At 39.2% G+C, this 13,157-nt stretch overlaps 1 protein-coding gene across 3 annotated transcripts in view; it reads right to left on the bottom strand.

The window, feature by feature from the left end:
* Positions 1-13,157, bottom strand: part of LOC102300219 (spectrin beta chain, non-erythrocytic 4) — a 101,744-nt gene that overhangs the window by 85,744 nt on the left and 2,843 nt on the right. For all 3 annotated transcript variants that reach the window (XM_005932608.3, XM_042224856.1, XM_042224857.1), the window contains exons 2-3: positions 803-960; positions 180-331 (exon numbers count right to left, since the gene is read on the bottom strand). In XM_005932608.3, coding sequence (XP_005932670.1) covers positions 180-331; positions 803-947 — 297 coding nt within the window. In that variant the 5' untranslated portion in view covers positions 948-960. The remainder of the gene's footprint in view (positions 1-179; positions 332-802; positions 961-13,157) is intronic.

Genomic DNA, 13,157 nt, shown 5'->3' with positions numbered 1-13,157 from the left:
ACAGTATGTTTGCACTGAAGCACCGCAGCAATTTCCTAATGTTGTAAACCCGCTCAACATTTGGCAATAAAACCCTTTCTGATTCTGATTCTGATTCTGAAAACGAAATCAGTCAGGAAGAAACTGACAGAATGAACAAAAATGAAGGATTACAAAACTAAAACCATGACGGCTCCTACCAGCAGCTCTCCACTGAGGACCTCCAGCAGTCTGGTGAGCATGTATCCATCCCTCAGGTCGTTGTAAAGGTCAGATATGCGACAGGACACCCTGGCTAAATGAGAGTTGACCCACTTTGTAAAAGTCTTCTTTTGCACTGCATCTCGTTCATCTGAGGGAAATTAGGAAAGAAACTTTAAGTTAAAGGAACAGATGCAATAATATCAGCTTTATATATGTGAAATGGTTAGATCGGAATCACTTCAAATGGCCCTGAAAGACCTTTTGTTGCTTTCAGCTGCATGCACGCTCATGCTTGCCCCTTGCCTGACAAAGTCGATCTAATACTTTATGAAATATTTTCTTCAAATACCTAAAATACAAGGTGCACATAATTCACTATTAAACAGTTAAGAGATGAAAAATCTAAAAATATAAAGCACTTTGAAGCAACTGTTGTTGTGACTGGGTGCTATATAAATTACATTTTATTAAATTGCATTTGATTAATTGTTTAAAAATGCCCTGAAAGTAGGTATTATTCATTTTGTATATGAACAGATAATACGGTCAAATGTCTGCAGTGTCTGTATTTGTGTAAATGTGAGTAAGCATGTGGACTGATCTGCTTGTGACCTCTGACCTGCCAGGGCCTTGATGCGGGAGCACTCGAACAGTTTGGAGCTGGTACACTCTGTCTCCCAGAAGCCAGAGCCGATTGGTCGGTTGTTGTTGTTAAGCTGGCGCTGGGCTTCCGCGTTGTCCAGGTCTGGAGAGGCATTAGCCATTGCGCCCGACGCCCTGCGAAAAATCAAATATCTGATATCAGCCTGTGTGTGAAATAAAGGATGGGATAAAGTCTTCCTGGTAACATATAAAAATTAAATTAAAAAAAACATCTGTACAGTCATGCTTGATGAAATATGTTTTGAATGAGCCAATATAAATATCAGTGGATTTGCTTTAATGTGCTACTCACATACAAAAATACATATATATGTATGTGAGCACACTGGCACATGCAGAGGAGAGAAAAAGAAGTGCCATTGCTCCATCCCCACAGGTGAAGAGCCTTTCGCACCTGATAATTAAACTCTCACTGACTTCACACGTCCTTATTAGATATCTCTTAACCCCTATTCAACCGCACAAGTTTAGCCAGCAAAGAAATTCAGACTCAAAATTCACGGTTTAATAAGGAGACTTCTGCAGAAATAAGGAGTCAATAGGTCCTTTCCTGTTCATGAATGATGCAGTACCTGTCCTTGGCATCAAAGCATTTTACAATAGCAAAGCTTAAAATAGACTTAAAATGATTTGGGCATCTCATCTCTTCAGCCCGTCCCTTTGACAGCTGAAAGCAGGTACATAAAAATAGCTTCTAAACCTCTGCATGAAATCACACTGTGCCGGCTGAGAGTTAAGAAACAGAAACATTCGAAACAACAACAATGAAAAACCTCCTGTTCAATTTTCTGATATTCATCAGCTTCAGCTGCATTCATTTGAAGAGCTCACAGAGATGTTTGATATCAGTTAGAGGCTTCAATTAAAATTAAAATGAAACCTTAACAGTGAGCACTGGATAATGTGGTGTAAATAGTCTGCTTCGAGCAATGCACGGTTCGGTTTGTGGCACTCGCGACAGAATTCAGAGCACACATTAAAAATCAGCAGACTGGGTGAAAACTTAAACGCATCTCTGCTAGAACAGCTTGGAGGCTCTGAAATAAAAATGTGGGTTTTTCCAAATTAAGGCACCAAAAAGATGGTACCGTCTGTTTCAGCCTTCTTCATACACACCCTCTTCAAATTTTTTAAATGCTTTTTTTTAACATATAAAGGATGTGTCATGCAAAAAATAGATGGTACCTCCTGTCTTTTCCTGAATTTGACAGTTTGTTGTTTTCAGTGTGTGTGTGTGTGTGTGTGTGTGTGTGTGTGTGTATACACATGTTTAGACATCTTTGTGAGGACACAAAATTGGCATGCTACTATACTTGTGGGGACTAAATGCCCATCCCCACAGGTTTGAAGGCATTTTTGAGGCTCAAAATGTGGTTTTAGTGTCAGGAGTACAATTAGGTTATGGTTAGGTTTAGGCTGAAGGTTAGAGTTCGCATTGATTTTTAATGGTTAGGCTTAGGGTAGGAACTGGTCAGATGGACTGGTCTGACAATTTCAGAAAGTGCTGAACTGCTGAGATCTTCCCACACAAACCATCTCCACGGAAAATGGTTTAAGAAAGAGAAAATATCTAATGAGTAGATACCATAGGTCAGAGGCAAATTGCCAGACTACTTCAAGCTGTCAGGAAGGCAACAATAGCTCAAATAACCACGTGTTACCACCAAGGTATGGAGAAAAGGGACTCTGAACACACAACACACTGACCCTTCAAACTGAACAAGAATCTGAGGCTACAGTTTATACTCACCAAACGATATAAAGAATGTTGCCTGGTCTGAGTCTCCGTTTCTCTGACATTCAGATGGTAGGGCCAGTCTTTAGCACAAACAACATGAAAGGATGGATCCATCCTATCTTGTATCAGCGATTCAGCCTGGTGCTGGTGTGTGGGGATATAATCTTGGCAAACTTTGGGCCCCTTGGTACCATCTGAACACGCTTTGTGATCATAGTGTGCCCATCTTCTTCTTAAGGCTGCTCTTAATTCTTCATGTTATTAAGCACTTGCCAGGTGTACCTAATAAAGTGACCAGGGATTGTACGTATCACAACAGGCATTAGAAATATAAAAGCTCGTGTTGGTAATGATGTATAGAGCAGTGCACTGGACATTAAATCAATCATAAATATTTTAGATGCACATTGGGAATCTGATAAGAATTCCCAGGTAAATATCGTTAGTTTTCTCATGTCCTCACTCTTTGTGTTACACACACCATGAATGGAAAATACATGCAATGGTTTCTCTTGGTGAGGAGCAGATGTGCCTACGGATATAAAAGATGCCATTTGGTGCTCTTCTCCAAGGCTGCTAACAAAGGGGAGGGAGGGGGAAGAATACATGTTTGTTTCCATGGCCCCACTGGGAATCAAACCCACAGCCAACTAGGCTTTTACACATGTGGGTTCAAGGGGAAAGACTGATGATAGAAATGTATTCTCTGTATATTTATCCAGGGGGCTTCTTTTGTCATACACTTATTTCTCTTTAAACTTCTTACAAAGATAGAAAGTGATGTTTAAAAAACTGCTGGCTCATTTTTGTGGCTACATTGTTTCAGTATGGTTGTTTTTTTAGCAGATACAGCAGTATGTTTGGTGGTCATCCTTCAGCATCCTAAAATCATCGGCCTTTCCAGTGTGCACTCATTAAAACCCCTGTCCTTGAAATGCCTCACAAGATAACACAGAATGAAAAATGTTCTCCCCCCTTTCCCCTCCCAATCCCCTCCCCCATTTCTCCCTATACCCTTCTTTCAACACATAGGAAGAATACACCCAACAGTTACATGCCCTGAATTTGTATTGTTACTTTTTAGTTAATGTTAGTAACACTATACTCACCCATTAAGTTCAATTTATGTGACTGAAGATTTCAAGTAAATAAAAGGTCAAATAAGCATTTGATGTTACTGTTTAGGAAGGTTTCTCTGAAGATTCCTGCCTCAGACTTTTTCCCTTTTCTCTGTAATCTCTTTTTCCTCTCCTCATCTGGCCCCTTTTTCCTGGCCTCCTCCTCCCTCTGCAACAAAAACCCAAGCTCACGGTTGTCACTATACCTAAACCACTGGAAAAACAACATAGCCATATCGAGTAAATGTCAGCGTGCCCTGCAAGACAGAAAGAGAAGAAGTAGCTGTGCACATGCACTTAGCTGTCCTCCCTGGAGAGGATAAATATTATAGAGCTTTCTATCTGGTGATGATGCAGAAAGAGGACTGCAGTGAAATCCAACAAAGTGAAGCCTACAGTAAACCAGATAAATTTATAGGTAACCTGAGTGAATGAAAAGACAACAATACAAAATGTTCTTTTCAATTAACTTTAACCTTTAAATAACAAAATACTAATAGAATTGTTTTGGAAATGTAAAAAAAAGAGATAAAATTAAGCCCAACCTTTCAATAGATACATCTTCTCTACTTTATACAGTACATTTTATTCCTCAACTCATCGTTATCTTAAAAAAAATAAAAATAAAAAAAATAATACAATTTGTGAGAAATAAAAATCATGAAAATGCTGTATTCTTTGAACATTTGGATACTTCTAATGAAGGATTTATTTATAATATATTGCCAGGTTTATTCTGTTTTCAAAGAAGAACAAATGAGTCAAATGCATATGTTTACATTTATACTACAATAATTAAACAGTTGGGTTGTAAAGGTCATTCCTACTACAATCCTTCCAAGCTCTTGCATGACTGCTGAATATTAGTGCAAACTGATGGCTCGGGACAAAAGCCTTTTTCTCGACACCAAAGGGCGACCTTTCCTCTTAAACATCCCTAAAACACGGGCTCTTCCTTTACGGCCGCACTAAGAACATCACGCAGCGCTCTATTTTGTGATTAGTTTTCAGATGAGTGGCAGCTGATGGTGTGTTCTCAGATGTTGTAAATGAGCTAGCCCCTTGTTTAATGTCCCTAAATCCCTGTACAGTTTTCACTCTAATCCCCCGTGTGGACTAAAGTCACTCGCCAGCATTTTCCTTCAGAATGTGTGAGAGCCACCTTTGAGGTTGGCTGCAGAGTCCCACCATGCTCTGTACTGACTGATATCGCAAGCCATGAAGCCAGCAGGCTCATGTGAATGTTTAGACAGAAACACCCCAGAAAGAACCAGGAGTACTAACATGGGAACCTTCACTGAGAAATATGTGGCCAGACTGATGTAATGACTATAAAGCAACAGAAGAGGCCTGCAGGTGAATCGTGTATCTGCACAAAAGAGGTCCAATGTCTAACGTGTCAATAATTTATCTTTTGATTGCAGTTTTTACTTAATTTTTGCCCATTTGCAGCATTTAGACTGATCATGAAATCTGCAGGTTTTGTTTTTTTTACTGAATTTCAACCAGATTCAATATCAGCTGATATTAGTTCTTTATAGACTTACTGATGTTAGCATTTAAAACAGCCAACAATTTTGCTTTATTTAGGTAAAGGAAAGAAATAATCTTCAAACATGAGCTCTGGTGTTCCATCAGAAGGCTCTCTGCACCGACACATGTTCGGAGCACCACAAACCAGCAGAGTCAGCCAGATTAAGTTCTCCACAACTGTGCTGCCACTGTATCTTATTAAGGCTCAGAAGTAACAACACATAACAAATGTTAGCGAGATCTGCTTACGTTTGTGTATTGGATTTTTAAATCACCACATATTAGTATCAGTCTGAAAAAAAAACTTATATCAGCTAGGCTCTGATTTTAACTCCCCTCTATCACCGCATTAGGTACTTTCATGCAATCCAAAAAATAGTGTTGCTGTTTCTGTTTCATATCTAGCTCGTTTATGACGTAGGCCAAGTTTCTTTCAAAGATGTTTGCTTTCTAAGTGCCTCCTTAGCTTGTGGCAGCATGCTAGCATTAGCCCTCCTGACATATGACCCACTTTGACTGAGGGCTGCTAACATCCACAGTCCAGCTAAAAGCTAAAAGACTTGTAACTTTATAGATACATTTTCTTCACATGGTGGATCATCCAACAAGCTTTCCCCTTTATTAACCTCTTGTTGTGTCCTTCTCTCATAATTCTTACCATTTGATGATGACTAAATGAAGCTGGTTGTGAAAATTATCCTGTATCCAAACTGTGTTAGGTTACCTGTGGTGGAAGTTTAAAACCTCTTTAGTTGATGACGACTGCAGGTAAAAACCTGTAACTGTATATTTTTGTAGGGCGATAAAACAAACTGAAATACGGATTAAAGCCGGTGATCGGATTGGAAAAGTTGAACCACAACAAAAGTCCGCATCAGTCAAACTGCAGCCAAAATACATGACTGCTGTATCTGCGCGTGTGTATGTGCGCGCGCACGCACGCGTGCCCTCTATTCTCCTTGCCTTGTTCTTTGCCGAACCTCAACCACCTGGTGTCCTAAAATCAATCAAATCAAACACAAGGCTACTCTGGTGTGTGTGTGTGTGTGTGTGTGTGTGTGTGTGTGTGTGTGTGTTATCACCTTTATTCTAATAATCAGACTCAGCTGTTCAGGAATCAGTCAGCCATAGGCAGTCACACACACACACACACACACACACACACTGCTGGCTATCTGTTTTATGCTCTGTTTTGACACACTGAACACAGCCTGCAGGAAAGTTTAAAAAAAAAAAAAACTTTCATCTGTATTCATACTTGTGTAACACTAAATTCATTCTAATATTGGCAACAACAACAACAACAATAATAATAATATCAAACTTCTCTAACATCATTCTGGAAAAACAGTTAATGTCCATGAGATCTTAAGATATTGTGTGATGTGTCTTTGTTGAAGAACCAGGAAAATATGGAAATATATTTGGGGGACATGGTGGATTTTAACTCCCCAAAAAAGCTGAGGTGCCTACTGTGGAGTGTACATGCAAACATACACGTGTTACTACTTGTCCTAAGTCCACAGGCAACAATCCTGTGCTTCACGAATGAGAATCAGAGTCATGTATGATAACGTGACCTGATTCTGTGCTGTCTGCAGGTGTGAATGTGAGCATGAATGGTCATCTGTCTGTTTATGTTAGCCCTGTGATGGACTGGCGACATGTCCAGGGTGTACCCCGCCTCTCATACAGCAACAGCTGAGTTAGGCTCCAGCCATCCCCTGACCATGAATTAGATGAGCGGTTAAGAATGATTTAATAAATGACTGACTGTGTCACAGAGTAGCAGAGCTTCACGGATAGTAACACCACTGTTTTCGGTCATTGTACATTCGTCTCCTTTTCCTTGTCCAACTTCAGGGAAAAATACCACTGTGGGCAGTAAGCTAGAAGGATCACCACCCCCCTTTCTTTGTCTGTATGAAGTATAAAATCAAAAAGTAGAACAAGCTCACAAGTAGGAGAGACAAAGAAAACAGCTTTATTATTACTTCTGACATCTGTTGTTTTTCTGCTGTAATACATTTTAGTGCTCAAATCAGATGCATCTTCATCAACTATTGATGTAGACTCCATCGACATCTCTCTACATCACTGCATATCAAATATTTTTGTCACCAGGTTTTTTTTTAAAGCTGCTTTTTGTGCTTCTTTGACTATGATCCAACTCAGAATATGTTATGGTTTAATGGTTTTACTAACCACTATATTAAGAACAGTTTAACTACCAGGAGTGTCGTGATAACATCAGATGCTACTGGACAAACAGAAGACACATTTAAACTACTACAGCTTCAAAATAGTTCTGAAAATAATGAAAATCAAATCAGAACAAGTGCCGATGTTGCCTGGTGAAGTTAGCATGTCACAAGTCCATATAATTACGCACAGTCATGTCCCAGCAGGTGCAGGGGGGTGGAGAAGAGTCAGATGAACCTGTGGATCCTGAACAGTTGATGCTGATCAGGGCTGGTGAGCTTCAAAATGAAAGTGCTGAGTAATACTGCTGATGATCTTTCATTCAGCCACATAAATACAAAACACCTCCAAATGTTTTATTCTGAGAAGGCGACGACAGAAGCGAGTCCACCATAGTGTTTCACACTGCATTCAGCGCACATGCAGACATCTATTAATCTGACCGCACTGGTAATTCAGCAAATATAATTTCAGTAGTTTAAAAAAAAAAACACAGATTCAGAACGGGGATCTTGCTCTGATGTTTATGTTGAACTCTCGGGGTTACAGAGTTCGTAGGAGGCAGCTGTGCCAACACCGAAAGATCAAACCTTTAAACAGCAGCGTCCTCTCTGAACTCTCCATGGTGTTGGAAGAAAGAGCATGAATTGCATCTGTGGCCGTGTGTTCTCTTTGACATCTTCCATATATTGTTAAAGCCCAGTAGATGCAGTGGAAAACCGCACAAATAAAACCAAACACTGTCATATTTACGTATGGAACCTGATAATATGAAAGAAGTTATACAAAATAAAACACTCATGTTTAATTTGTTAAAGAGTGACATGTCCTATTTTATTTTGTAAATATTTTTATATTAAAATATGATATTATTTCATTCCAATGTCAAGATCTGCCTGTTTCACAGTAAACTAAATTATCTCAGTAAGTCACCTTGAACTTGGCAACCTGTGATGATAATACTGAAACAAATGAAATTAGTGCTGGTAAAGACAGGACAGCAAAAATGGGAACTTTGCCCAGAGATATCTTCTCATCTCTCACTTTTAGGAGAGAATCTAGATCATATGAAGCTTTTCTGTTTTTCTCCAGGTGGACCTGAACCCTATATCACTGTGGTTTATAGGACAGCATCTAAAAGGAAATGTTCTACATCCAGGGTGGCCATCTCTGTTTCTCCCCAGGTGGTTTGAGTGTGTTTGCGTGACTGCGTTTCAGCTCAGTCGTGACTCTTTTAGCTGTTCTCTTTACTTTGAGGTTTTATCATCCAAACTTGTATCTGTCAGTCTTATTGACATGGGTATGAGAGATTGTGTCTCAGTTTTTCCTGTACATTTAAACAAGCTTTTGAACGTTAACCCTTAATCGGTTCTTTTAAGACATGCCTGTCACATTTCAGTTGATTTCTTTTGCTTAATCAATAGCCTAGAATCCACAGCTATCCATTAGGGCTGTTTGAGTAGAGCAGAAATGAAAACCACAATTAATTCGGTCAATATTGAGATTATGATCTTTTAATACAACTGCTCGTAGAATTCATTTCTTGGGAGTAAATTTTCTTGAACTTTCATCCAAAAATAAAAAAGAAAGATTTTGAATTAAACCCTCCACAGCCTGGTAGTCGGTAAATTTAGAGAGTACCAAAAGCAAAGTAAGAACCAAGCACAATAATCATATAATCTCAGAGATTTTGTTTTGATAATCACTGGAAGCCAAAATTGTAACTGAAGCTTAAAATCTGACTAAATGCACAGGCATATTATCCCATTAAAACAAAAACATAAGCCGAATATCTGCACAGAACTGCACTCTTTTTGACAAAAAAACTCTGAATGGATTTATTCTGCTCACTTCCAACTCTATTTTCTTTCTTTTTTGTCTTTTTTTTTGCTTTTAAAGTAGCACTGCGTGGTTCACAGTTTTCTTGCGCTAAGCCTCGATGCATCCGCCGCTGTCTGAAACATGCAGTTTTAGCTCTCCTCCCTTTAAGATGACTTTCTTCTGACTGGCTTAAAAAGCAGGTGGGAGGGGCTTCTGTGCCACAGCCAGACTCGTTTGCCTGAGATGACCATATTTGGAATATCTGCACTCACTGACCATATTAGAGACAAGATTTGTATTTTTTTATTTTTACAAATGTTGGAACCTGAGTTTTTGGCTTACAGAAACTACTTGAAAATGTGTTCAAGTTTATTATAAACTTCCATTATTGTAACAATATACAGCCATGGTAAAGAGACAGCATAACTCTGTTATGTTCTAGGGTTTTACATATCAAGATACAAATAAAAATAATCTCACAAAGTCAACCATAACTTAGTTTGTCACTGTTGCAGTTATTGTTACACATAAAAAAACAAGTTGTTTGAAGTTGACTTTAAACAATGTATTATTGGTCAGAGTTATCATTCATAAGTTTCCTGTTGCTTTGTTATTCAGGGATCATCTAATAGTGTAATTACTACTGCATGTCTACATCCATACATGTGTGAGATTGCAGAAATGTCAGTCGTTACATCTTCTCCTCTAAACCACTCAGTGTTATTATGGCCTTCTCTCACTAGCTATGCTGCTGAAGTGAGCCACCACAATAAATCACAGTTTCACCAGCGACGTAATGTAAACACCCCCACGCCCCTCGCCCCGCCTCCCTGCTCTCTCCTTTTATTATCCTTCACACTTTTGCAGCTGTCCTCTCTCTATTCCCACCGCTCCCTGCGTCCTAACCTCTCATCCTCTTTGTCTGGCTTCCACAACTTGTGTTTTGGCAATTAGTATCTGACACTGATGCCTCTAAACTAACTAAAGAATGACCATAGTCTAAATGCTAACCACCCGGTGTCCTTGAAACAAACACTTAACCCTGAAATGCTGCATTGAAGCAGTTCCGTCATCAATGGTAATGTACAGCATGCAGTGACCACAGAATGATGGTAACGTGAACGAGTGCTAATATAAACTGTGTGACTGTGGAGCTGAAAGAAGAGCTGATGGATCCCATGAGCTTCTCTGGGTCGAATGTTTATCCCATCATTACTAGTCTGTAAATTATATAAAAGTTTAATTAAGTCTACTTCCAGTTTCAGTCACGTATTCCAAAACCAGGACAAGAGTTTAAATGTCATTGTACTTTTTAAACTTTACCACTTAGTTGAGTCTTGAGTGTAATTTTACAGCCATCTGTAAAACTCGGTGGAGGCACTGATCTTTAACATTACTGAAGCAGTGTGAGATCAGCTTGACAGAAAACAGAACAAAAGTCCTTCCAGAAGCCAGGAGAACTATTTCTAAAGACAACATAAAGAACTGACAAGAAAGCTGACAACTTATTTCCCATTTTTCTTGGAAGACATAAAGAAATAAGGGATGACTCTAGCACAGGGGTGGGCAATCTCAGTCCAAGAGGGCCGGTGTCCCCGCAGGTTTTAGATGTGTCCTCGAACCAACACAGCTGATTTAAATGGTTAAATTAGCTCCTCAACGTGTCCTGAAGTTCTCCAGAGGCCTGGTAACGAACTAATCATGTGATTCAGGTGTGTTGAAACAAGGTGAGATCTAAAACCTGCAGGGACACCAGCCCTCGTGGACTGAGATTGCCCACCCCTGCTCTAGCACCTACTGCCCACCACTGTTCTCTTTTTTCCCATCTTTCCCAATGCATGTGTAACAGGGGCACCAACCAGTCATATAATATGTACCCACAATGCAGTTTAACAAAGCCAGTTTAACCCAGCTAGCTGCCTGTGACTCCTCTGATCATATAAAATAGGATGACAGCTCATGATGTTCTCCTCCATTCTGATGTTGATAAAAAAAAGAAATGTCTATAGTGTTCTTGTTCATCTACTGCAAATATGTGGCTCATTGTGATTTTAAGAGTTTTGGAAGGGGGGGGGATTCAGTTATATCAGGCATTTGCTACACACATATATAGTGGAACAAATTAAAACTGCAATATTAATTTACATGGGTACATTTTCCACAGAGCCTGTCGACAGAGACTTCATAAACTTCCCACTAATTCATATTCACGCCACATTTCTACCTCAGATCTTGCGTATGGATCAATACGGCTCCCGTGCAATGATGAATTCTCCAGTCAGCAATTTCTTCTCTTCATATTACTCCACCAGTGATCCAAGAATAGCTTAAAGTACCTCACGGATGCAGGACTGTCCATCTCTTTTGATATAGAAGTTAAATTTAGAGATAGAGAGAATGAGGGAGAGACAAATATATAACCAGACGAGGTGAGAAGACAATAAACTAGAAAGATGAAAATGAAGTGTGATATTGTGGAATATAGATGTTAGAGAGATAAAGGAAGGAAACTATGGAAAAAGAAGTGAAATAGAAAGACATTGGGAAAATAAAGAAACTGATCTGAGACAGATATAGGGGCATATCACCAGAAAGATGAGTCGAGTAAGAAAGAGAGACAGCTGCCAGTGTTAATCAGTCAGCGGCAGCAGCTCTGTGTCTCTAAGGCTTAATCTGGACCAGACCCTCAGTGCACCCCCTCCCCTCTTTTCTTTAGTCTTCATCAATATCGTCACATACACATCATTTGGGGACATTAATCACAGCCTCTGCTAGCTCGCTGATATCCCATCTGCCTATTGACAATTGTGAGGAGAACACTCGGTTACTAAAACGTCTAAAGATTGATTAAGTGATTAAGTGTCAGACTTTGGAGGGTTTAAGAAAAGTTCAAGACGCCACATTATTCTCCATTAAAACATAACTTTGTCAAAAAGCGCCAAAGTTAAAGTGTTTTTACAGTTTTACAAGCATTATTTTATCAGTATGAAAGAACATCCCATCAACCACTGCCAATAAAATAAATTTTCTGTGTGATCACAGCCATCAAATCAACAGGAAGCAAGATGTGAGCATGTTCATGTTGAACACGTGAACAGAGTGAACTCAATTCTACCAATTGTAGTAGCTAAATCGCACTAATTCAGCTGTCTGTACAGGAGCAACAATGAAGGCTCGTTTAAGATCAGATTAGATTTAAATGCCTATTGTAAACACTACTGTCTTTTAATACTATTACAATAACCCTGAAATTAAATAATAGCACTCACCTGTGCTTTAAAGATTAAGAATTTCTTGTCCTTTATCTCCACGTTGGTAGAATTGTTGAGTCATTGTCTTATATTTCTGTTTGTATGTTCTTGTTTTTACTATTGCTCTAACTCAGTATACTTGTTTCATGCAAAGACTGTATTTAAAAGATGATGCCACCCATTCATTAGTGAAGTCGAAAGCTACGACTTGAGGATTTGTTGGTGTTTCTACGTGCGAAGGGTGAATCATGACGCTCCTTTCCGAAACCTAGAATAGCCAAAATTGACAAAATGGACTTCGTCTTTTACTTATTATAACCTGAAATGAGCGACTGAGCCCATAACCCTATGGCAAAAATGTTTACAGAGGTCACGTTTAAGGTAAGTTTTTTTTCCGTTTTCCTTTTTTAACTTATCCTGGAAGTTTTTTTTGCAGCCACAGGAATCAAGAGGAACGCAGGAACTTTCACATTTGGCTTCGCTTTTCAGACCCGGAAGCTACGTCCATCTTTTATGCTCTCTGAGTGTTAAAGTGCTGGTGGAAAACTGGGACATGTGAGCTTTCAGAGCATTCATGTGTTGTTTCAAACAGGAAAAATGTTTGCTGCCTCGTGACTATAACAGATACATAGCAGTTATAGAGTCAGT

This window comes from Haplochromis burtoni, unplaced genomic scaffold (assembly GCF_018398535.1).
Source record: "Haplochromis burtoni strain Fernald_Lab_line unplaced genomic scaffold, NCSU_Asbu1 Contig_153, whole genome shotgun sequence".
Taxonomy (NCBI): domain Eukaryota; kingdom Metazoa; phylum Chordata; class Actinopteri; order Cichliformes; family Cichlidae; genus Haplochromis; species Haplochromis burtoni.
The sequence above is the reverse complement of the archived record's forward strand: the minus strand, read 5'-3'. Positions and strand labels throughout refer to the sequence as shown.